This window comes from Oncorhynchus nerka, linkage group LG6 (assembly GCF_034236695.1).
Source record: "Oncorhynchus nerka isolate Pitt River linkage group LG6, Oner_Uvic_2.0, whole genome shotgun sequence".
NCBI classification, from domain to species: Eukaryota; Metazoa; Chordata; class Actinopteri; order Salmoniformes; family Salmonidae; genus Oncorhynchus; species Oncorhynchus nerka.
Window position 1 is genome coordinate 61,685,276 of NC_088401.1, and position 25,964 is coordinate 61,711,239.

The following is a 25,964-nucleotide window of genomic DNA, read 5'->3' on the forward strand; positions in this document are numbered from 1 at the left end:
GGTGGAGAGGGCCTATGCCGGATCGAGCTGTCATATAGTCGGACGTTCGCGTTCAGTTTGATAGTTTTTGGCAGTGGCAAGAGCGATGCAAGACAAGGAGTGTAGATGAGATAGAGAGATAAAGAGGAAACCAGTTAAATATAACACCTAATCAGAATATAACTTTGTATTCGTTTACAGGAAAGCGCACAGTGAACATGTCGGTGTTGGCGCTACAAGAGTACGAATTTGAGAGACAGTTCAACGAGGACGAAGCCATACGATGGATGCAAGAAAACTGGTAGATATAGTCTATGAAATATCATATTGATGTGGGGAGGATTGTTTGTGTATATGTGACAAAATTTCCTCATACTCGTATTAATAGAAACAGGAAATGAATGAATAAGAATAGCATATTCTGGATGCTGCTAACGTTAAGCTTGCAAATAGCTTATGTTGTGGTCTGCTTAGGCTTTCCTATAATAAAATATTTTTCATAAAGCAGCTAGAGGATCATCCGCACACAGACAGTAGCCTACCCTATTCACAACATATGGAGGCCTGGCTGTGAATTAGTTACAATGAATCAAGAAAGTGCCCATTGGTGAATAGCCTACCAACTGAACCTATCACTCTATTATTAGGTTTTACATCTCGTTACAATTTCCTTGCCTTCTGATGTGACTTTCAGTGATTTGCGTATGTAGAATGTTTATTTTTAGGCATCAGATTCCAGGTATTCAAGGTGATGCGGCGCTACTGTTATCTGTCTGCTGACCAGATAATTCCGTCCTCTTACATTTACCGCTGCCCAATAGCCCTGTATTACAACCGGTACACTATGAATGAAATACATCCCACATGCCGAGAGTTGACAGAGGTAGACCTTTCATTTATCAGCATACTATTTTGTCTAGTCCGTTGCGCTCCAAAAAACTGATTACATTTAGACCTACAATACGCACAATACCGGTTTGGAGTCTGTAGTCTCGTTTCTCTGGCCAAACAGACAGAATAACTAAACAAACGTGTTCATTAATTGACACAAAGCGCACCAGTGCCTGTGACTCTAACCTTCCTAGCCTATAAATCTAAGGTGCTAACCATTACAAACACATTCCTAAAGAAAAGATGACCAAATTATAGGCAAACACTCAAAATAACATCACTGCCTGGATAGGCTATATGTTCATGTTCTGGCCAAACCCTTAACATAGACATATGCTCACCAAAGACAGGGTAAGACCATTATATATCCACCACAGACTGAATAAACGAACTAAACTTGTCTTGGTAATGCCTATTGATGCCGGATGATGCAGGTGATGAGCACGGCCATAATCAGGTTATGCTCCATCTGAAATCACACCCTACTAATACCTGTAAGTGTCTAGGAAATAAATCACCATTATGTTTAAAAAAAAATCATTTTTATAATTGACTGTTATCCATGACCATCAGTGTCTAATTAGTCTCCTGTGTTTACCATTGTAATAGCCTATGGGAGGTTACCACTTATGCATTGGTTATTAACTGACTTAAATAATGATTCAAGTATTTATACCTGTTGAAAAACCTTCAATAGACAGGTAAAAATCTAATTTGTAATGCAACAGCAGCCTACACTAATGCCACATGCTGGTTTATTGGTAGGCTACAGAACTAGGAAATAGAAAAAAGAAGTGTGTTAATTTGTAATAGTAGAAACATTTATGTTGCAATTAAACATTCAACAATTTACAGAAGTCCAATGTGTTCCTTTTCAGAATCAAGCGTATGGAAACATTGTGCAGGAGCTGCCCATAAGTTGGTGCTACCAACGGACCAATAGAAATTATCTTATGATGTCTGCTGACAGAGTGCTAGCCAATCACATCGCAGCTCATGATCTGTGCCCACTCTTCTGGGCAGCGTTTGCACTGCAGCAGGGATGTCTGCTCTGACAAGACCATACCGCATGGTTCTGAGAGGAAATAACCACTGCACAAATTCACGAGTGGTTAGTCATATTCACCCAAATTGACATTACACAATAGGGGTATGAACATGTTACATGTTTTGAGAGATATGTTATAGAGTAGTCAACTTAGTTGTAAATAGGTGCAGCCCTTCAGCCTAAACTCCTAAAGAGAAAAATCATAATTGAATGCTAACCAACCTGTTTCTTTCTCTGCCGTACAGATACAATAACAATGCATTGCTTCATGGGTGATTTTCTGGCACATTTCAACTGCCTTTAACCGTTGGGGCCCTATTCAATGAAACAAAATACCATAATGGCACTTTCTGATGCATGTACTAATCAAAACAACACTTTCAAACTCTACAGCATTGTAATTGAAGCATGTGTTCTCACTATGCAGGTGAACTCCCTCTCTCTCTCATCACATTTCTTGAATGGGCTACTGTATGTTGAGGCCTACCAAATACCAATGGGAAATAGAGGAAAGTTTTAATGGTAGGCTGCTGCAGTCTATTGACTACTGTGTGATGAAATAGTTGCAGGGACGGCCTCTGTAGCTGCCAGTACTAACAAACTCAGAGGAAGTGCACCTTAGTCCAGCGAGGACAAAACCCCTGGGGAAAGTGAGGACAGATGATAAGCTCTTTTGGGAACGACTGCAAAGAATCAAGCTTACGCAAACCTTGCCTCGTTGTTATAACAAGGCTTGCTCTTTGCTATTGGGGTGTTCAATCCAAACGGGAGAAAAATGTCATGGTTGACTCAGCATGTCTGGAAATGGCATCTGATCTTCAAATCACTGCTTCGGCTTCAGGGGGCAGTGTGCAGTGTGCTTAACTTGAAAAACAGCATATAGCTACCCTCACATAATTGCTAATTAAACTACCCTCACTTGCCATTAGCTCCTGCAAAATACCCTCCCCCTCAGGACAAATGTTTTTGGTTGAATCTCCGTGAATTTATAAAATCTCCCACTGGGCACACCATGTCATTTCAAGGTGGATAATTGGGTAATATTTGGTTGCGATGTTTATTCAATGAGATTACAATCACTCAAATGGGAATACAATTTCAGATATTTTGTTTATTTACACAACAAATTGTGATATCACTGTTCATCTAATAGCACAACCACATGACCTGTGTTGCAGTTGAGATTACATTAAAAGTACATGGTGCAAGTGATCAATAGCGTTCAAGATTCTGCACAGATCATTACAGCAATTGTGAAGATTTTCACAGACCTGCGACAACCTATGCACCCTATCTTGAACATATGATTACATAAGAATACCTTTATAGTTACAGTAACCTCAATGTGGCCATGGATGTGTTTCTCATTTTAAGGTTGAATGTTACTTTAATTTGTAAGAGCCTTCATTTAAGGCTATTTTCTGTATTACAAAAATATTATTTAATTGTATTTGTTGACAATGCAACCAAATATCAACATTTAAAGGAGATGTATCTACTGCTTGCATAGTTTCATCTGAGCCACTGGCTTCATCCCATTCTTTAACTTGTATTTGTGGTTGAGTTATAATTTATTTTCTTCTATTTTGTTTTTATTTGGGTGGGGTGGGGTGGGGGGGGTGTAGATCAGCTTTAATATTGTAAATAGATTGTGGCTTCTATCAATGTTATTGGTTGAGAGAATGCCAAGAGTGTGCAAAGTTGTCATTAAGGCAAAGGGTGGCTACTTTGAAGAATCTCAAATATAAAATATAATTGGATTGTTTTAACACTTTTGTGGTTACTACATCATTCCATATGTGTTATGTCATAGTTTTGATGTCTTCACTATTATTCTACAATGTAGAAAATAGTAAAAATGAAGAAAAACCCTTGAATGAGTAGGTGTCCAAACTTTTGACTGGTACTGTACATTTAAAAAATATATATATTTTCCTTCTTTATTCTTTTCCCCTAACCTGACCACCCCTCCCGTAATTGGAGTAAACTAATGGGACAACAATACTTATGCTTTCACTTCCAGCTTATACATACTACACACATTTCACGGACAGTATATTTTACATTAGTTATATTTTGTTTGTTTTTAGTCCCACCCGTCAGCTAAGCTCAACCCCTCCCATCTATCTCTGAAGACCATACAGTCTAGCTGCCATATATTTTTCCACTCAACATATAATTTGTTAAAGGGATTCTTTAGAATTTTGGTAATGAGGCCATTTACAGTGCATTCGGAAAGTATTCAGACCCCTTGACTTTTTCCACATTTTGTTACATTACAGCCTTATTTTAAAATTGATTGAATTGTTTTTTCCCTCATCAATCTACACGCAATTCCCCATAATGACAAAGAAAAAACAGTGATTTAGATTTTTTTGCAAATTTATAAAAAATATAAAACTGAAATATCACATTTATGTAAGTATTCAGACCCTTTACTCAGTACTTTGTTGAAGCATCTTTGGCAGCAAATACAGATTGGAGTCTTCTTCTACATCTGCATTGCTTGCTGTTTGGGGTTTTAGGATGGGTTTCTGTACAGCACCTTGTGACATCGGCTGATGTAAACAGGGCTTTATAAATACATTTGATTGATTCTTGGGTATGACGTTACAAGCTTGACACACCTGTATTTGGGGATTCTTATCTGCAGATCCTCTCAAGCTCTGTCAGGTTGGATGGGGAGGGTCACTGCACAGCTATTTTCAGGTCTCTCCAGTAATGTTTAATCGCATTCAAGTCCAGGCTCTGGCTGGGCCACTCAAGGACATTCTGAAACTTGTCCCGAAGCCACTCCTTTGTTGTCTTGGCTGTGTACTTAAGGTCGTTGTCCTGCTGGAAGGTGAACATTCCACCCAGTCTGAGGTCCTGAACACTCTGGAGCAGGTTTTCATCAAGGATCTCTCTGTACTTTGCTCCGTTCATCTTTCCCTGGATCCTGACTAGTCTCCCAGTCCCTGCCGCTGAAAAACATCCCCACAGCAGGATGCTGCCACCTCCATGCTTCAACGTAGAAATGGTGCCAGGTTTCCTCCAGATGTGACACTTGGCTATTCAGGCCAAAGAGTTCAATCTTGGTTTCATCAGACCAGAGAATCTTGTTTCTCATTATCTGAGTGTCCTTTAGGTGCCTTTTGGCAAACTCCAAGCGATCTGTCATTTGCCTTTTACTGAGGAGTGGCTTCCGTCTGGCCACGCTAACATAAAGGCCTGATTGGTGGAGTGCTGCTGAGATGGTTGTTCTCCTGGAAGGTTCTGTGCCTTTCCAAATCATGTCCAATCAATTGAATTTACCACGGGTGGACTCCAATCAAGTTGTAAAAACACTCCAAGGATGATCAATAGAAACAGGATGCACCTGAGCTCAATTTCAAGTCTCATAGCAAAGGGTCTGAATACTTATGTAGATAAGGTATTTCTGTTTTTAATGTTTAATACATTTGCAAACATTTCAAAAAACTGTTTTAGCTTTGTCATTAGGGGGTATTGTGCTAGATTGATGTCAATGATTTATTTAATCCATTTTAGAATAAGGCTGTAACATAACAAAATGTAGAAAAGGGGAAGGGGTCTGAATACTTTCCCGAAGGCACTGTATGTATATACTTCCCCAGAGTCAGATGAACTAAAGGATACCATTTTTATGTATTATCATTATGAAGGAGGTTAGAGGTAGTTTTGCGCATCAATGCTAACTTGCATTAGGAAGTCTGTGGATATTTACTAGGATGCTAGAGACAAAAATGATATCCACTAGTTCATCTGACTCTGGGGAAGTAGATAAAGACCCTCATTGTCAAAGTCCCAAAGTATTCCTTTAACTTGTGGACAAGTTAATAGGCTATTTATTGTATTTCAGAAGTGATTTCAAAAGTCATATTGAATTATGTTTGGTTGTCAACACAACCAAATATAATCATTTTAAAGGGGATTTATTTTCTGCTTGGATAGTTCCATCTGTGCCACTGACTTAGTCTGTCTTTAATTCCAGTTTTTCTACAAATTAATAATTGATATGTTGGATTCACGTCTCCATCTCAACCAACAATCAAAGTTAAACAATATGATCAAATCAAAAGTTAAATGCACTTTAAATCAAATTTGATTTGATTTAGTCCGATTCTTTAACTTAGATTTTTGATTGAGACGGAGACGTGAATCCAATGTATCAATATTATACTGTAAATAACAGTAAGTAACATTCAACCTTAAAATGAGTAACACATTCATGGCCACATTTTAAGGTTTGACGCCAACCAGAGCTTAAATCGTTAGACCTATTGTATTGTCTATTTTAGCTGAATTCTGGGTTGAATTGGAACAATAGCTGTTGATGACCTAAAATAGTATAATTTATGATATATGAGTGATAAAGTATTGTCCCATTTCATTTGCTCTGATAAACCTACCCTTTGGAATGACTTGGATAACAACAGTGAAACTATTTAGTTTTTAAGAGGAGATCTCTCAACAAACATTCTTATAATAGCGCATTGTAATAGTGACAAATATCATAACTAAGCAGGACAGGGCTTGGTTAAAACCCTGGATGAGTGACCAAATGATAGCTGTAGATAGATGAATTCGACAGTAGGTGTTGCCCAGCCTATAGTTTTTTTTTCTGATAGTGGATATAATGATCTGATGTGGTTTTAATGAAGGTACACATTTTACGTATTGTCTATGTTGAACTTTGGTTACCATGATGACATAATTCTGTGGTTAAAATTTCAACCTTAAAACAACAGTTTACTTTGACTTACATTGACAAATGATGTTGAAACAAACAAAGAATCTCAGTCCTGGGCACATACAGCATTTTGGCAACAGACACTTGTTCTTTTGGAGTTAGTCAACAAAGTGGCACTGTGACATTTTGATGATGGTTTGACATTAAATAGATTCATTCACAAGATCACTTTGAGATCACCGTTCAGTGGCAATAGAATGCATGATGTGGCTATAACTGAAAATAATTTTACATTCAAATGTCTCGATATTTTTACGTTTATAAAGAGGACGCTGTTTGTTCTCTGTGTGGTCTTAAGTATAAACCTGATGAGACATTGCCCAGTGAGAGAAAAAAAAACCAAGGGACTGTTTTTCCTCAGCATAGCGTTATTAACTATCACATTCCCAATTTTTAAAGGAACAGAATCAGAACCGGGAATGAAAGTGATCTACAGTATACTGTTCTGGAACAGAAACATTATTTTAAACCCGTTAATAACATTATTTTAGTTATGGGCATTTTTTTCCCAGTCCCACAAAAGATGAAAAAAAGTGCCTTTGCAAAGCCCTCTCTCTGTCAATCAGGAACTTCTTCCAGTGTCTTCCTGCCAGTTGAAAATCTTTGCCAGTGTGTGTGTGTCTAGGCAACCTGCCTTTCCCCTCCAGAAGCATAGCAGTAGCCTACTGATGTTACAAGCGTGATTCAGAAGATAGGGAGAGAGATTTTTTTTATTATAGAAGAATGGATTAACTTTTTCAATGATAGTTAGGGACAGTGGTGTGTATTCATGGTTGCCAAGGGAAGCCAGGCTTCCCTAAATAATGGGTTAGGGTTAGAAATAGAAAAAAACATATCATAATTTATATTTTGTGTCTCTGTGTTTCATAATTTGTCTTCAATTTGCAAGAGGCTGAATGTATCTCACCAGAGAAAGCATCCGAGTGAGCGAAATAGCTCCCCTCTGTCTCTGTATGTGTAGGCCATCTATCTGATGCTGTCTGGTCAAAAAGAGTATGACATTGTTGCATTAAATGCAAGGGAAGCCAGTGAGCATTTGGCCTCCCTTGATCATTGTTTAAATAAAATAATAGCCAATCAGCATTGAGCTTAAATTAGTGAGCTCAACTGTGAATTGTCCTGGCACACATAAAAAAGTGTCAAGGGAAGCCAGTTTGGATTTGGCTTCACTCCTATCACATCACATTGCGAGAAATATGTCAGAAACAACTGGATTTTTTGCATCTCGATGTATTGTCCTCCGGTGGCTAGCTAGCTAGCTTGAATTATCCCTTTCCTAAATTAGCCATGGATGGAGATAGGGATTTGGACTTTTACTTAATTCTCCGTTCTGGCCAGTGATTATAACGGTGATTCTGATCCAACCATAAATTCATACATTGTGCCTCTGGACTGAGAGGATGGAAGTTCAAATCAAATCAAATTACATTTAATTTATCACATATGCCTAATACAACAAGTGTAGACCTTACCGTGAAAATCTGAAATAAATCATTCTCTACTATTATTCTGACATTTCACATTCTTAAAATAAAGTGGTGATCCTAACTGATCTAAGTCAGGGAATTTTTACTCTGATTAAATGTCAGGAATTGTGAAAAACTGAGTTTAAATGTATTTCACTACGGTGTATGTAAACGTACGACTTCAACTGTACGTATAGGTAGGGGTAAAGTGACTATGCATCAATAATTAGCAGCGAGTCGCAGCAGCGTAAGAAATGAATAAATAGGAGGGTCAATGCAAATAGTCCAAGTAGCCATCTGATTAGCATTCTTATGTCTTAGGGTAGAAACTGTTAAGAAGCCATTTGGACCTAGACTTGGCTCTACGGTACGGCTTGCCGTGCGGTAGCAGAGAGAACAGTCTATGACTTGGGTGGCATGAGTCTTTGGCCATTTTTAAGGGCTTCCTCTGATGCCACTAGTCAGGATGCTCTCGATGGTGCAGCTGTAGAACTTTTTGAAGATCTGAGGACCCATGCCAAATCTTTTCAGTCTCCTGAGGAGAAATAGGCATTGTCCTGTCTGCTTCACAACTGTCTTGGTGTGTTTGGACCATGATAGTTTGTTGGTGATGTGGACAGCTCTAAACCTGCTCCATCACAGACCCGGCGATGAGAATGGGGGCGTGCTCGGCCCTCCTTTTCCTTTAGTCCACAATCATCTCCTTTGTTTTGATCACGTTGAGGGAGAAGTTGTTGTCCTGGCACCACACTGCCAGGTCTCATCGTTGTCGGTGATCAGGCCTACCACCGTTGTGTCGTCTGCAAGCTTAATGTTGGTGTTTAAGTCATGTTTGGCCACACAGTCAGTCGTGGGTGAACAGGGAGTACAGGAGGGCCTAACCACGCACCCCTAAGGGGCTCCCATGTTGTGTTGTTGCCTACCCTTACCACCTGGGGGCGGTCTGTCAGGAAGTCCAGGATCTAGTTGCAGTGGGAGGTGTTTAATCCCAGGGTCCTTAGCTTAGTGATGAGCATTGAGGGCACTATGGTGTTGAATACTGAGCTGTAGTCAATGAACAGCATTCTCACGTAGGTGTTCCTATTGTCCAGGTGGGAAAGGGCAGTGTGGAGTACAATAGAGATTGTGTAATCCGTGGATCTGTTGGGGTGGTATGCGAATTGGAGTGGGTCTAGGGTTTCTGGGATAATGGTGTTGATGTGAGCCATGACCAGCCTTTCAATATGTAACTAGCTAACACATTTTATCCAGGTAGCCTAGGACAACAAAAAATAAGAATGTGTACTGTATGACAGCCATAGACCTTTTAAGCAACACGAAAGAGAGAAGGATGGCATTGGCGTTTCTCTACCTGTAGGGTGAGACAACATGTTTTTTTCTATTTGCACGAACGCACACACACACACAATGGACAGCCACATCATAGTTAGCTTATGTTGATTGGACTAAATAGTTTTTGGTATATTTTAGTTGTCACTGTATTAGACTAAGCATAGGTGATTTGATGATGTTGAAATGTGGAAATGGTGCTGGAATAGGGGAGGCAGCTCCTGTTTTCTTTGCGACTTGCTGTAACTCTCCGTGGTTCTATTTTAAAGGCTATTTAGTGGTCCGAAAATGTCGGATACATTAGCTTGCTTGCATATGCTATAGGTCATGTAACTGTTTGTTACATGCAATATGCTTTGCGGACTTCACTGGACAGCGGTTGCTCTCCAGTATTGTGAACCAAGGTGTGGTTTAATTTATTCTGCCACGATGTCTTCTTATTGTCTCAGCCTTCGTCCTATATATCACAGTGGCAAGGCATATGAACTAACAGGTTATAGAGCAAACAACACAATTATCACAACACAGGTTCTAATATGGCTTTTTTTTTTGGCTTGCCTCCCCCCGTGATTTTAACCATGCACTGCTACTGGTTAGGGATACATAGTTATCACAGTTGACATTGGATTTATTGACTACAAAATTGTAAGACGGGTTTTTAATTTAGGTGCTGCTCTGACCACACAAGCTTGTTTGCTAGCTAGCTGAAAGACATTCAAAGTTCCTCCATAGAAGCCGCTCCTCCGTAGGTATAATGCTGTGGGCCTAATTCAAATGATGCATGTCATAACAAGATGCCCAGTGCTTCAAGCCAAGCCTCCTCCTCCACCCTCACTCGCTCTCTCCCTACCCGCAAAATTTCAGCTGCCTCTTGTCTTTCTGTCATGCATGTAAACATCTCACTGATCTATAGCTTGCCTTCTCCATCTCAAGCTGCTCTATCCGCACTGCATGATTGGTGAAGTAATTTAATGTTGAGTTAAATGTAAAAAAAATGTCCTAACTTGTTAAAACTTCTTAGGGCTGCAATCCCGTTAACGGAATCGATATGACAACAGCCAGTGAAAGTGCAGGGCGCCAAATTCAAAACAACAGAAATCTCACACTTAAAATTCCTCAAACATACATGTATCTTATACCATTTTAAAGGCATTCTTGTTGTTAATCCCACCACAGTGTCCGATTTCAAATAGGCATTACAGCGAAAGCACCACAAATGATTATGTTAGGTCACCACCAACTCACAGAAATACCCAGCCATTTTTCCAACCAAAGAGAGGAATCACAAAAAGCACAAATAGAGATTAAATGAATCACTAACCTTTGATGATCTTCATCAGATGACACTCATAGGACTTCATGTTACACAATACATGTATGTTTTGTTTGATAAAGTTCATATTTTAAAAAATCTCAGTATACATTGGCGTGTTACGTTCACTAGTTCCAAAAACATCCGGTGATATTGCAGAGAGCCACATCATTTTACAGAAATACTCATTATATATGTTGATGAAAATACAATTCTTAGACATGGAAATAGAGATATACCTCTCCTTAATGCAACCGCTGTGTCAGATTTCAAAAAAACTTTACGGAAAAAGCAAACCATGCAATAATCTGAGACGGCGCTCAGAAATAAAATAAAATTATCCGCCATGCTGTAGTCAACAGAAATCAGAAATAACATTATACATATTCCCTTACCTTTGATGATCTTCAACAGAATGCACTCCCAGGAATCGCAGTTCCACAATAAATGCTTGATTTGTTCGATAATGTCCATTATTTATGTCCAAGTAGCTACTTTTGTTTTAGCGCATTTAGTACACAAATCAAAATGCTCGTGCAGGTCCATCCGAACGTCGGGTCGGACGAAAACTTCAAAAAGTTATATTACAGGTCAAAGAAACTTGTAGAATCAATATAATCAATCTTTAGGATGTTGTTATCATAAATCTTCAATAACGTTCCAACCGGAGAATTGCGATGTCTGTAGAGAAGCCATGGAATGCAGGTCACTATCAAGTGAAATTCACGTGACCAGGACCTGGCTCTCTGCCAGACAACTGACTCAAACAGCTTCCATCCGGCTCCACAACACAGTAGAAGACTCATTCAAGTTTCTAATGACGGTGGACATCTAGTGGAAGCCCTAGGAAGTGCAACTTGATCCATATCCCACTGTGTATTCAATAGGGGCTGGGTTGAAAATCGACCAACCTCAGATTTTCCACTTCCTGTTTGGATTTCTTCTCAGGTTTTTGCCTGCCATATGAGTTCTGTTATACTCACAGATATAATTCAAACCGTTTTAGAAACTTCCGAGTGTTTTCTATCCAATGCTAATAATAATATGCATATATTAGCAACTGGGACTGAGGAGCAGGCGGTTTACTCTGGGCACCTTTCATCCAAGCTACCCAATACTGCCCCTGCAGATTAGTACATGGGGCCCTGACCGCAAGTTTGGGAACCACTGAAATAACCTCTCTCTCTCTCTCTCTCTCTCGCTCTCTCTCTACTTGCTTCCTCTCGCTCTTTGTCTCCTCTGCTTCCTCCTGAATGCATTGCAGCCTGCCTCAGCCTCGCCAGGTATTATGAGAACTTAGTAGCCTCTTTTTTTTACTCCTGTTGAGGTAGGCTACGTTTAATGTTAGCTTCTTACTTCATCCTAGCTGGCTAATACATAGCCGGAGCCCTTCAACGTTACTGCAATATAAGTTTCTGCCGGAAGCTAGCCACCTGACTGACTGCCACATCTATAAGCGACTATTTACCAGTTGTGCACTTGTTATCCGAGAGCCGGTTTTTGTTTGTTTGGAGGATGTCTATAGACACGGGCGGAGGCGCAGGACGGTTTTAAAATTGCATTTTGTCCGGCATCTCGCAAATACACTGTCAGAAACTTCTCTGCTTGCTTGCTTGAACCGACTCCGTGCTAGGGTAGTTAATTTCATGTCTATGGCCCTCGGCCTGTGCCACGAGAGGGTGGAGTTAGCCATTTGAGAGAGTGGTGAATGTGCTGCTAAAGATAAATCCAGGGGAAGCAGGCAAACATAACAAACACACCACTATCCACTCATTCGCAAAGAGGCAGGCGCAACTCGAACTTAGTCAGATCAAGAATGAGCTGATTGACGCTGGGAGCAATATTTAGATGTTGATCTATATATTTTTTATGATTGTGTACAAAATATATATTTGTATTATTTAAAAAAAAGAAAAATAGAAAATATTACAGAGGTCCAGTCCTCTGTGTCCTCATATGTAGTTACGGCCTTGGCCCCTGTGTGTGTGTAGGCCCCTGTGTGTATGCCCTTGTGTGTGTGCATGTGTGTGCTTGTGTAAGCAAGAGTATAAGTATGAGTGTATGGCTCTGTGCCAGCAAGTGACCAAACAACACACAGATCAGTCCATAATGTTGTCTACTTACAGTACAGCTGGCTGGTCTTAATGTCCGACACACTGTGGCTGCCTGACACTGAAGTACACATATATTCCATTTACCTGCTGAGTCATTCCCAGTCAATCCCCCCACAAACTTCACCATTGCTCAGAGTCAGTGATGGTTGCTCAGGTTGTGTAGTGTATTCAGTCATTGAAACCCTCAGTGGACTTCCAAGCAATCGGACACCATCCTCATGGGCGACTGCATGTCATTGTAGGATCAGTTGTTTCATGCAATTCTGAAGGAAGAGCTGTAGACCTCTACAAAACGTGATGAGATAGATACCATGTTAGCTTACTGCATGGACATACAATGAGAATACAAAACATTAAGAACACCTGCTCTTTCCATGACATTGACAGACCAGGTGAATCCAGGTGAAAGCTATGATCCCTTATAGATGTCACTTGTTAAATTCACTTCAATCAATGTAGATGAAGGGGAGGAGACGGGTTAAAGAAGGATTTTTAGGCCTTGAGACAATTGAGACATGGATTGTGTATGTGTGCCATTCAGAGGGTGAATGGGCAAGACAAAATATTTAAGTGCCTTTGAACCGGGTGTGGAAGTAGGTACCAGGCGCACCGGTTTCTGTCAAGAACTGCAACGCACATTGCTTATCTATCCAATTGTTTCAGACCTACAGCAGTTCCTAGGGTTAGTCTTTGGACAATACCCAGTATTATCTTGCCATCACATTCCAACTTCCTAAGGAACCTTACTCTCCCCTCAGTAGCTAATACTACATAGTCACTGATTGTGACTTTCTGACAAAGGTTAGAATGTTCCTTTCGCAAAGGTTAGGCCAGCTAGCTGGTCCCCAATGAGTTATGGTATCGACTACTGGGAGGGATGTTTTACATGCTGCTTTTCCCAGAAGGATAGGATGCGATGATGGTGATTGCTGCTGACTGCATCGACCCAGAGCCTACCTCTGGCTTGATGTTGTCACCCAGCAGTACATCTGGATGGAGGATACAGAGAGGGAGATGTGGGGTGACTTTGCCATCTTGTCAAAGTGTCAGCTGAGAGTCAAGATGCAGACAGAGGAAAGAGCAGTCATTCAATTGTATTTCATCAAACAGCTTTTGCAGAGGCAGATATTCATTTTCAACCTGCCAGTGTATCAAATGAAATTTGTAAGTCGCTCTGGATAAGAGCGTCTGCTAAATGACTTAAATGTAAATGTAAATGTGTTTTTGCATTTGCTCAAGTGGCCATGAGGTCAAATATACATCTAATTTGCACTGCTCACCTTGTATCTTTTTATTCGCTAATGATCTACACTTGGCAAAATGCAATAAGTCTCATTCAAACCTTCTAAAGCTTTCATTCTCTTCCTACTATAAATAAACCAGCCACTCACCATTACACTTTAATCCCTTAACAAGCTGAAACGATTATCTGCCAGAGCCAAACAAAATAATTTGCCTAGTTGTACAGTTATTATCAGCTCAACTGAAATAGGCAGTGTAACTAACAGTGCACATTTTAATGTATCATTATCAAACTCATTCTTCCCATTGAATACACTGGTGTAAATGTTTTAAACTGTATCATAACACTAGTGCCAGAGGTAACACTTTTTTTGTGTTAGGCTTTGTAGGATGTAACAATTATGTTTCTTGCTGTATGTCCAGTTCTAGATGTATAGTTCTCTGTTCACCACTGAATTCGACTCCCGCCTCAAGGCCACCAGATGCATCAAACTCTTTGCATTCCCGGCGGAAGTCATTAATTGTCAGTGGAGCCGTCTGCAGCTCTACATTGGGGGTGCCGTACTAGGCGGCGGTGAGTTCTGTATACCGCATGTGTTCAATATTTTCAACTCGTGCGTTGCTTTACCGTGCAGTGGTACAAATGGAGGTACACACAGACTCCAACTAGCTAGCTTTTAGCGAGTTGAAAAGAGAAGCACGTTTGCATCAAACACGGAAAATGCGGGATAGACATCCAGCAAAACAAAACGCATATGCATCTGGTGGACATCGGGCATCAGGGTGGTTCTTACCGGACTGTCTAATCTGTTATATCCAGGGCCTATTTATATCTTGGCCTTATGTAGCACTTTGTTACAGAACCAAAGGTTTGGTGTACTTCAAGGGTATGCCTTGACGGCACAACTGATTCCACTGCTACTGTGCAACCTACAAACAACTAAAACAAGCCAAAGGACAAGGCCATTCACCCTGAACTGAGTTGCTTTACTGTGAAGGTAGCTCTCAGACCGAACACACACACACTCATCCTTATAGTCAGTGTTACATAAGGGGTGAAATCTCCTGCTCCAGCTAATACAGATCCAAGTTACACATCAGGTTAGCCAGCAGCTTTGACCAAAACAGCTAGGGGAAGGGAAAGGGCCACAAGTGTGACTAGCCTAGTTATTGTGAACTGCTAACACTAGGTTAGCCCAACCATTAGAATGTGCATGCAGATCTAGCCATCAATATTGAAAGACTCCTTTTGCATTAGAAAAGTTGAGTCAAATAGTTCCTGCCATGGTCCAATTTCATGATCAGGTGTGATTTATGCCTTCAGGTAAGATTTGTTTAGAGATCTGTCCACACATTCCCTATCTAATCTCTCTCTGAAATAGGCCACTTAGACTGTTAAATATTTACAGAGCGAGATACCTATTGCAATGATATTTTAAACAAGCCCTAAACCAGGGGACATATTATTCCAAAAGTAAATGCACACAGGTACAATATTGTGCAATACTACATTATGATTATAACCAGGCTCAGTCATTAGTTCTGTGACCTCCATATTAAATATAATATTTATAGTTCAAGCCACTAGCTAGCTCTGTTTGGCAGGATGACCTGATACATTGTGCAGACATAGGAGGGAATGGGATCCCCCGGAAGGCCGCCACTGCTTTGCTCGCTCTATCAGAAAGCATTAGATCAGCCCCTAATGTTTGCTTAGCTCCAGCAAAGGCTCTGGTACAGACTCGGCCACCGCCCAGCAAGTCTCACTCAGTGATAAGGGAATGCATGGGAGGTGGCTTGCTCTCCACGAATGCTGATGATGACTGGCAAAATGGAGCAGTCTGCAGCTCTGTTGGATAGCTCTCAGGGATGTGAGAGGTACACTATAATAATGAAGAAAAAGAGACACAACTCCATTTTAAAGCATAGGAAAATGTCAGTAAATATGTCCCAAATATGTCCCCACTCAATGTTCGACCTTTGCTGTATGTGACGTTTACTATTTTCACAGTTATTATTCATTTGGAATCACTGTTATGCTGTGCTTTAAACTGCCTTTGAAGCTGAGTTGAATTGTAAAGGTATTTTGAACAAATCTCAGCTGGAAGAATAAAGTAAGGTTTCTGAATGTGCAGAGTGTGAGAAGTCTCTTCTGATTGCTCTACTGTACTTGCAACAGTAGTACTCCATCCACTGATACATTGTGCCATCGTCATTAGTCATGAACAGCATTCATAGTGTAGAGTTTCCTGTTAGGGTTTTCCAAATAGTATTGCATTTACATTCTAGCAGACACTCAGTGCTGGGGTTTCTGACTCCAAACGGAGTTTTCATCTAAATATATCCTGTCTCAGGTCGCTTTGTGGTTCATTATTGTTGGATGGGAGTAAAGAACAAATAAATCAGATGTGAAGAAATGAGTCCAGTGCCAAGAGTCTAATGTCTTGGAGTTGATTGAAGTGCTGTGTATAAATCTTGTTTCAGGTGAAGATTAATCTCTTGGATTAGTCCACCATCCCTGTTGCCGTCATTCAGAGACGATTGCATATCTCTGACTATAACCCTCCCTGACAGAGCTTCTCTTTTAAAAGTCGCTTAGAGGCACAGATCTAGGATTAATTTATACTCCGCCAATCATGACCTTAAAGAGCCACTGAACTCGTCGAATCGCTCGTTTGTTTTTCTGTTTCGACACTAGAATAACTGTTTCTGACTCATATTGATGCCACATAGGCCGTTTTCAAAGGGTTTCATTGCTTTTTAAAGGCAGTCAATCTTTAATATGCAAAACTGACCATAGATCAGCATCTAGGTGATGACCTCTGACCCCTAGACCTACGTATAGAGAGGCAGCAAGAGACACTTTAAGCCCCCAGCCCCTAACCAAAGCTCCGACGTGAATGCTCTTGCCACATGCAGGTACTATGAGGCACGGAGGCATGATGTGAATTCACACTGACGTCTCAAATTAATTCCCATTCCTGGAGGCATTGCTTAGCTACAGCTGGCCCAATTGAGCAAGGAGAGAGACAGCCCTCGAACCCATTTGTCAACTTTGACCATGCCCCAGGTTTTCTCTGACCTTAGTGGGTTTTGGTCCATGTTATTGTACCTCATTCAGACTGTACTCTGTAGGGCTTTACACACTACTGAGACAAACCAAGCTGAACAAAACCAAGTTTTACTGTGCTGACCTGGTTGAGCATTCACCATAGTTGCTGGGAACTGTGCTGAATAGGACCGCGTGAAAGATCACAACCAGCACAGTTTGGTTTGGGTTCGATGGTGTGAACAGGGTACTTGGTCCTCTACTTCCTAGTATCTACATCTCTGAAGCTTTAACTGTACTGTTCTGAGGAATCTGTTTATCATTGTGACCTTTAACCTTTTTGGCTGTGAAGACTGTCTGAGGAATGTGGGCTTGTTGCTCGTCTGGAATTCGCTCTGCCTCACTATAAGGTGCTTACTCTGACTCTCTCCATTCTTCACCCTTGTTTATTTTCTTTGGAACAAAGATGTCATTCTGCGCTCTGAACTGTGCTATCATTGTGTGACAGCAGCTTCTTTGGATTTTCACTGCACTGCTTTGTCCTTTGTTCAATCAGTTATCAAGCCTGCAAGCAAACACACTAGCTGTTTGATTATTTGCATTTTGCACAAAGGGGATACTCGTTGTCAACAACAGTAATGTTCTTTCAGGATATTGTTCTTGGTGAGGTTGTTCAGAAGTGTTAGTTCTGGTCAACACAAGCTAGTGAGTTTCACTATAGGAAGTTAGGATATATTACTTTTCTATATTGTTAGATTTACTTTGTTTGCAGACCCTTTTTTGAAAATGTATTCCGTTTCTTCAAGGAAAATATTCTGAGCAAAAATATAAACGCAACATGTAAAGTGTTGGTCACATGTCTCATGAGCTGAAATAAAATATCACAGAAATGTTCCATACCCACAAAAAGCTTATTTCTCGCAAATTCTGTGCACAAATTTGGTTACGTCCATATTAGCATTTCTCCTTTGCCAAGATAATCCATCTACCTCAAAGGTGTGGCATATCAAGAAGCTGATTAAACAGCATGATCATTACACCTTGTGCTGGGGACAGTTAAAGGCCATGCTAAAATGTGCAGTTTTGTCACACAACACAATGCCACAGATGTCTCAAGTTTTGAGGGAGCGTGCAATTTCCATACTGACCACAGGAATGTCTACCAGAGCTGTCACGTAATATTTGAATGTTAATTTCTCTACCATAAGCCGCCTCCGATGTCATTTTAGAGAATTTGGAAATACATCCAACCGGCCTCATAAACGCAGACCACGTGTAACCACGTCAGCCCAGGACCTCCACATCCGGCTTCTTCACCTGCGGGATTGTCTGAGACCAGCCACCTGGACAGATGATGAAACTGAACGGTGTTTCTGTCTGTAATAATGCTCTTTTGTGGGGAAAAACATTTTCTGATTGGCTGGGCCTGGCTCCCCAGAGGTTGGGTCTATGCCCTCCCAGGCCAACCCAGGGCTACGTCCCTGCCCAGTCATGTGAAATCCATAGATTAGGGTCTAATTTATTTATTTCAATTGACTGATTTCCTTATATGAACTGTAACTGAGTTAAATCGTTGATATTGTTGCATGTTGCATATTTTTTTCAGTAGATCTAACCAGAATCAGATATAGTACCCAAATGTAAACTTCCCTACTTCCAATATGCTAGGTACCTCTGGTTCAGGGAAAGATGATAGGGGCTATGTGGGGTGAAGTGTCTTGACAAGAAATGGGGCATGATCTTGCTTCTGAGAATTAGGTCTTAAACAGTTTTATAAGGATGGCCAGGGCAAAGTAGGTAGAGGTATGAATGGGATTTTACGTCATATTGCTGCATTGCGATGACAAATGAAAAGACAACTCCAATCTGGCCAATGGGAATGGCAGAGAGGCTGAGAGGCAAAGTCTATGCTATCATAGAGTTATAAAACTCAAGCATAATGACAAGCCACATTTTCTTCCTCAATGTATCATCATTATCCTAAATAAGCTCTCTTTTTGCCTCTCTTCATTTTTCACAGGGAAGCAACGTTTAAAAAAAAGCACCTCTTGGTTTTAAGTTCTTGTAGACCCACCTAGTCAGCTGAAAAGAGCAAGAAATAGTGTCGTTGTCACCATATGAAGCTGAGGTTGCAGAATGGAAAAGGGGAGTTATCTTTAGGGTTTTGGTTATAACATATGGGAGCCCAAATTCTGGGTACCTCTTGGTTTATAGTTAACATCACTTTGTTATATATAGTAATTTATTGCATAAGCTGCATCATCAGCCACCCAAATTTGATTGATTAGACCTCAAGTCTCGTTCTGAGCCCACTGGGACCAAACAAAAACTTTGAAACGTCACTTTATTTTGGGCCTCTCAGCATCCAACCCCTCAGATGATAATGCTGAGCACTTCAGTATGTAGCTCAACTGGCCAGGTGGTGTATCAGCTGGTGATCAGTGTGGAAGTAATGGAGTAGTCTGCTCCAAAATCAAAGTTTGTCAGAAGCTTTCGTATTTCCCCAAAAGTGATCTAATGTTGCGCTGCTGTATATTTTATACTGTGTACTTTATACTGTATATTTTAGGCCATCTGTTCTTACACTATTTTACGCTTGTAAGTGCTGATTATGTTCACCAAACTCCATCCTTCCTTTACAGGAAGAAATCCTTCCTCTTCTCAGCCCTCTATGCTGCCTGCATTCTAGGCGGCCGCCATGTAATGAAACAGAGGGAGAAATTTAATCTGAGGAAACCGCTGGTGTTATGGTCCCTCACTCTCGCAGTGTTCAGGTAAGAGGGCAGACATTTACAACACTGGTCCAGTCAATGCACATTCTGTAAGCATCTTGTGGCCTTAGGTTCCTCTTAAAGGAACAGTCAGGATAGTTTGGAATAAAGAAGTCATGCTGCCACTTTTCAGAATTACACACTCAAACAACAATGCTGCACAAACATTGCTGTGGCAGGAGAGACTGGAGAGAGACTTTATACCAGAGTCCTGGGGCTTGACTGTATACCAGAGTCCTGGGGCTTCACTTACACCATTCTCTCTCTCTCGCTCTCTCTCTCTTTCCTTCTCTTTCTCTTTCTTTCTTGTCCAGTATATTTGGTGCTGTTCGCACTGGAAGCTACATGACATACATTCTGATGACTAAAGGGCTTAAGCAGTCAGTGTGTGATCAGAGCTTCTACAACGGGCCTGTCAGCAAGTTTTGGGCCTACGCCTTTGTGCTCAGTAAAGCACCAGAATTGGGTAAGTTGACTGTTATTATTTCTACTACTGCTACTGCTGATGTTACTACTACTACTACTGCTGCTGCTGCTACTACTGCTGCTGCTGCTACTACTATTACTAATGCTGCTACTGCTACTACTACTACTACTACTACTGCTGCTGCTACTACTACTACTACTACTACTACTACTACTATTAACACTGCTACTACTACTACTACTAACACAGCTACTACTGCTACTACTGCTGCTGCTACTGCTGCTACTACTGCTGCTGCTGCTACTACTATTACTAATGCTACTGCTTCTACTACTACTACTACTACTACTATTAACACTGCTACTACTACTACTACTACTAACACAGCTACTACTGCTACTACTGCTGCTGCTGCTGCTACTACTACTGCTTCTACTGCTGCTACTACTACTACGACTACTGCTGCTACTACTTCTACTACAACTACTAACACTGCTGCTATTACTACTACTACTAACACAGCTACTACTGCTACTACTGCTGCTACTACTACTATTACAACTATTATTACTACTACTACTACTACTACTGCTACTATTACGACTATTATTACTACTACTACTACTACTACTACTACTGCTACTACTGCTACTACTACTATTACGACTATTACTACTACTACTACTACTACTATTACAACTATTATTACTACTACTACTGCTGCTACTACTAATATCCTTATCTATAATATATCAATATGTTTTACATGTGCTTTTTTCTGTCAATAGTGTCCATTGTGGTTAGAAAGATTTATGAGACTGTGGCATTGGCCATATAGTATGTTGAGATAATACCCATGAAATATCTCTGCTCCCGTTGGCTGAAAGGATCGGCACACAGATCTTTAGGAATGAATCTGTCTTTTCTGTCCTCCAATGACCTCAGAGACATGCGTGTCATCTCACCCCAACCGGTCCTAGTTTTAGTGACCTTTCCCTCGTACCCAGAGTCTGGCCTTTTTGTGTCTGGGAATCCATTTTCTGCCTGTTTGGCCCTTTTGTTATTGCCCAGTCCTGCCGTCACTGGGGCTCCACACCCTGTCAGTTCTGAGTACGATGCCCAGAGCAGGAGCCCCCTCTCAGGGGCACAGGGAGGGGGATAGAAGCCCCTACCCCTTGCCTGGCTCTGGCTCTCTTGTTGGAGGGTGGAGTACAGACCTGCTGGCCCAGACACTGATCACTGTCACAGAGGCATATGGGAGAGAGATTTTAGAGAGAGATAGAGAGAGAATGATGCTGTACAAACACACTCTCACTGTTGAGCAGTGGATTCACCAATTAGTCAGGTATGGTATGGTAAGAGGTAAGGTCACCTTGAATGCATTGCATTTATATGTTAGTTGGTTTTCCTGTATAACCTGTAGCTGAGACGTCAGATGTAAGTGTACTCTGTGGGCCCCATTTCACAGAGCAAAGCTGAAAAATGTTCCCAAAGCTTTTAAACAGATACACCCTGGAGACTGCTCTGCTTTACAACGAAACAAATATAGTTCACTTTTATTTAACCAGGTAGGCCAGTTGAGAACAAGTTCTCATTTACAACTGCAAACTTTTAAACAGAAACACCCTGGAGACTGCTCTGCTTTAAAACAGATACACCCTGGAGACTGCTCTGCTTTAAAACAGATACACCCTGGAGACTGCTCTGCTTTAAAACAGATACACCCTGGAGACTGCTCTGCTTTAAAACAGATACACCCTGGAGACTGCTCTGCTTTTAAACAGATACACCCCGGAGACTGCTCTGCTTTTAAACAGATACACCCTGGAGACTGCTCTGCTTCAAAACAGATACACCCTGGAGACTGCTCTGCTTTTAAACAGATACACCCCGGAGACTGCTCTGCTTTTAAACAGATACACCCCGGAGACTGCTCTGCTTTAAAACAGATACACCCTGGAGACTGCTCTGCTTTAAAACAGATACACCCTGGAGACTGCTCTGCTTTTAAACAGATACACCCTGGAGACTGCTCTGCTTTAAAACAGATACACCCTGGAGACTGCTCTGCTTTAAAACAGATACACCCTGGAGACTGCTCTGCTTTAAAACAGATACACCCTGGAGACTGCTCTGCTTTAAAACAGATACACCCTGGAGACTGCTCTGCTTTAAAACAGATACACCCTGGAGACTGCTCTGCTTTAAAACAGATACACCCTGGAGACTGCTCTGCTTTAAAACAGATACACCCTGGAGACTGCTCTGCTTTAAAACAGATACACCCTGGAGACTGCTCTGCTTTAAAACAGATACACCCTGGAGACTGCTCTGCTTTTAAACAGATACACCCTGGAGACTGCTCTGCTTTAAAACAGATACACCCTGGAGACTGCTCTGCTTTAAAACAGATACACCCTGGAGACTGCTCTGCTTTTAAACAGATACACCCTGGAGACTGCTCTGATTTAAAACATATACACCCTAGAGACTGCTCTGCTTTAAAACAGATACACCCTGGAGACTGCTCTGCATTAAAACAGATACACCCTGGAGACTGCTCTGCTTTAAAACAGATACACCCTGGAGACTGCTCTGCTTTAAAACAGATACAACCTGGAGACTGCTCTGCTTTAAAACAGATACACCCTGGAGACTGCTCTGCATTAAAACAGATACACCCTGGAGACTGCTCTGCTTTAAAACAGATACACCCTGGAGACTGCTCTGCTTTAAAACAGATACACCCTGGAGACTGCTCTGCTTTTAAACAGATACACCCCGGAGACTGCTCTGCTTTAAAACAGATACACCCTGGAGACTGCTCTGCATTAAAACAGATACACCCTGGATACTGCTCTGCTTTAAAACAGATACACCCTGGAGACTGCTCTGCTTTTAAACAGATACACCCTGGAGACTGCTCTGCTTTAAAACAGATACACCCTGGAGACTGCTCTGCTTTAAAACAGATACACCCTGGAGACTGCTCTGCTTTAAAACAGATACACCCTGGAGACTGCTCTGCTTTTAAACAGATACACCCTGGAGACTGCTCTGCTTTAAAACAGATACACCCTGGAGACTGCTCTGATTTAAAACAGATACACCCTGGAGACTGCTCTGCTTTTAAAACAGATACACCCTGGAGACTGCTCTGCTTTAAAACAGATACACCCTGGAGACTGCTCTGCTTTTAAACAGATACACCCTGGAGACTGCTCTGCATTAAAACAGATACACCCTGGAGACTGCTCTGCTTTAAAACAGATACACCCTGGAGACTGCTCTGCATTAAAACAGATACACCCTGGAGACTGCTCTGCTTTAAAACAGATACACCCTGGAGACTGCTCTGCTTTAAAACAGATACACCCTGGAGACTGCTCTGCTTTAAAACAGATACACCCTGGAGACTGCTCTGCTTTAAAACAGATACACCCTGGAGACTGCTCTGCTTTAAAACAGATACACCCTGGAGACTGCTCTGCTTTAAAACAGATACACCCTGGAGACTGCTCTGCTTTAAAACAGATACACCCTGGAGACTGCTCTGCTTTAAAACAGATACACCCTGGAGACTGCTCTGCTCACACATATTGTTATTGTATGTTGACACCTACAGCATAACAATGCTGGGAACCCACAGTGCATTTATCTGTGATTAAATTTGATTAAACATGAGCACTGAAAATATTTATTTGGGTCCTTGCTTTGTCTTATCGCTCCTAAATGTTGCCATCATGATCTTTTAACATTGATTTACCAAGAACATGAGGGTATTAGAAGATGACGCTTAAATAGCACTTAATGCTAGAAATAAGTGTTACCTGAAATTGATGACTTGCTATGTAAAGGTGTGCGCTTTGATTCCTTTCCATTTGTAACTAACATTCTCTCTCTCTCTCTCTTGCTCTCTCTCTCCACACCCACCATGCAGGTGACACCCTGTTCATCGTGCTGCGGAAGCAGAAGCTCATCTTCCTCCACTGGTACCATCACATCACTGTTCTGCTCTACTCCTGGTACTCCTACAAGGACATGGTGGCTGGCGGCGGCTGGTTCATGACCATGAACTACCTCGTCCACTCCGTCATGTACTCTTACTACGCCCTGAGGGCGGCCGGCTTCAAGGTCTCAAGGAAATTCGCCATGTTCATCACACTCACGCAGATCACCCAGATGCTGGTTGGCTGCGTGGTGAACTACCTGGTGTACTCGTGGATGCAGCAGGGTCAGGAGTGCCCGTCTCACGTGCAGAACATTGTGTGGTCCTCGCTTATGTACCTCAGCTACTTTGTGCTCTTCTGCCAGTTCTTCCACGAGGCCTACATTGACAAGACCAAGAAGGCCGCAGCAGCTAGAGCAGAAGCCGCTGCCGCAGCTACCAGGAAGGCCCAGTAGACGCATTTTGAGAGGGAAAGATAGAAGGGAGACTGATTGACACGAAACGCGAGGACTGAGGAGGTGGGGAGAATTATCAGCAAATGGATGGATGAATGATTTGACGGATGGGTGGAGGAATGAAAGAGGGAGGTTAGGGAGGGGGGGTAGAACACGAGTGAACAAAAGGTGGGACTGCTGTCTATTTGTGCTTGAGCATACTACTAACGCGCAGATGTAAAGTCCTTCACTTTGACGGAGGTGCCATCTCAAGAGAGCTGCACTGATGAAGGAAGCACTACCTACCAAGGCGATAAACAGTCAGTGTGTCCTTTATCTGATGTTTCTTTGGCTCCCGCTTGATTCTCCATATTAATGGGACAGTTAATTTTTTACCTGATAAAGGAAGTACATCTACTTGAAAAGGTGTTACTTGATAAATAGGAAATCTATTGGTACTTATGAAGAATGCGGGGACTTAAATGTACGATTGAAACCATCTAGGTGTGTTTTGTCATTTCTTCATTGTCCTTTTCTTTTCTGTTTTTTGTTGAATCGTTTTAGACACTGGGAGTGTGTGAGAGGTAGACTTTTGTGTGACTTTTGTGTGCTGATGGAGCGAATGACACTGTAACTTCTGTACCCATCATTGCAACACAATATTTTCTCAGGTTTTAGGTTTCCCTCAATTTTTTCATATTATATGCATATCATCTTGATAAAGATCTTGATAAAGGTCAGATATGGGCTTAAACAATGCCAAAAGGCATCAAAGGGAAAGGTTGCTTAGTTACATACAAACATCTGAAGGCCCATTGGAGAAAATGAATCTTGTGACCACACTGATTCAATGTGTGGCATGATGGGAAACGGAGTCTGACAGTGATCTGTTCACCTGCCAGTAATGACCTCACAAAGTCGCAGACCACATTTGAAAGTGAGACGCTATACATTTCCAAAGACTTTAATGAAAGAAACGGTAACGGAAAAATGCCTCAAGACCAGTGGACATCGAAGTGTATTGAATTTAAAACATATTTATGTTAAAAAAACAAACATGCAATTGTTAAAATTCAATGTTATAACTTTAAGGAACCTGTATCTTTTAATGGTGTCTGTCATGTTATTGTGCATTCACACTGTATCAATTTAAATCATTGTTGCTAAAGAACCAAGAGTGCAAACAAGGAGCGTCATTATGCC

At 41.3% G+C, this 25,964-nt stretch overlaps 1 protein-coding gene across 1 annotated transcript; it reads left to right on the plus strand.

The window, feature by feature from the left end:
- elovl6 (ELOVL fatty acid elongase 6) lies at nucleotides 1–25,964 on the plus strand. The gene is made up of 4 exons (XM_029662258.2): nucleotides 1–280; nucleotides 19,823–19,954; nucleotides 20,266–20,417; nucleotides 24,319–25,964. Exons 1-4 carry the CDS (start codon nucleotides 198–200, stop codon nucleotides 24,780–24,782), a joined length of 831 nt encoding a protein of 276 aa, XP_029518118.1. The 5' UTR covers nucleotides 1–197; the 3' UTR covers nucleotides 24,783–25,964.

What these genes read in the sequence shown, in the direction of transcription:
- elovl6 (XM_029662258.2), top strand. Translation starts at nt 198, where the DNA reads ATGTCGGTGTTGGCGCTACAAGAGTACGAATTTGAGAGACAGTTCAAC. An exon ending in CGATGGATGCAAGAAAACTG is followed by an intron (nt 281 to 19,822) that starts GTAGATATAGTC and finishes CTTCCTTTACAG; the next exon opens with GAAGAAATCCTTCCTCTTCT. An exon ending in CTCACTCTCGCAGTGTTCAG is followed by an intron (nt 19,955 to 20,265) that starts GTAAGAGGGCAG and finishes TTTCTTGTCCAG; the next exon opens with TATATTTGGTGCTGTTCGCA.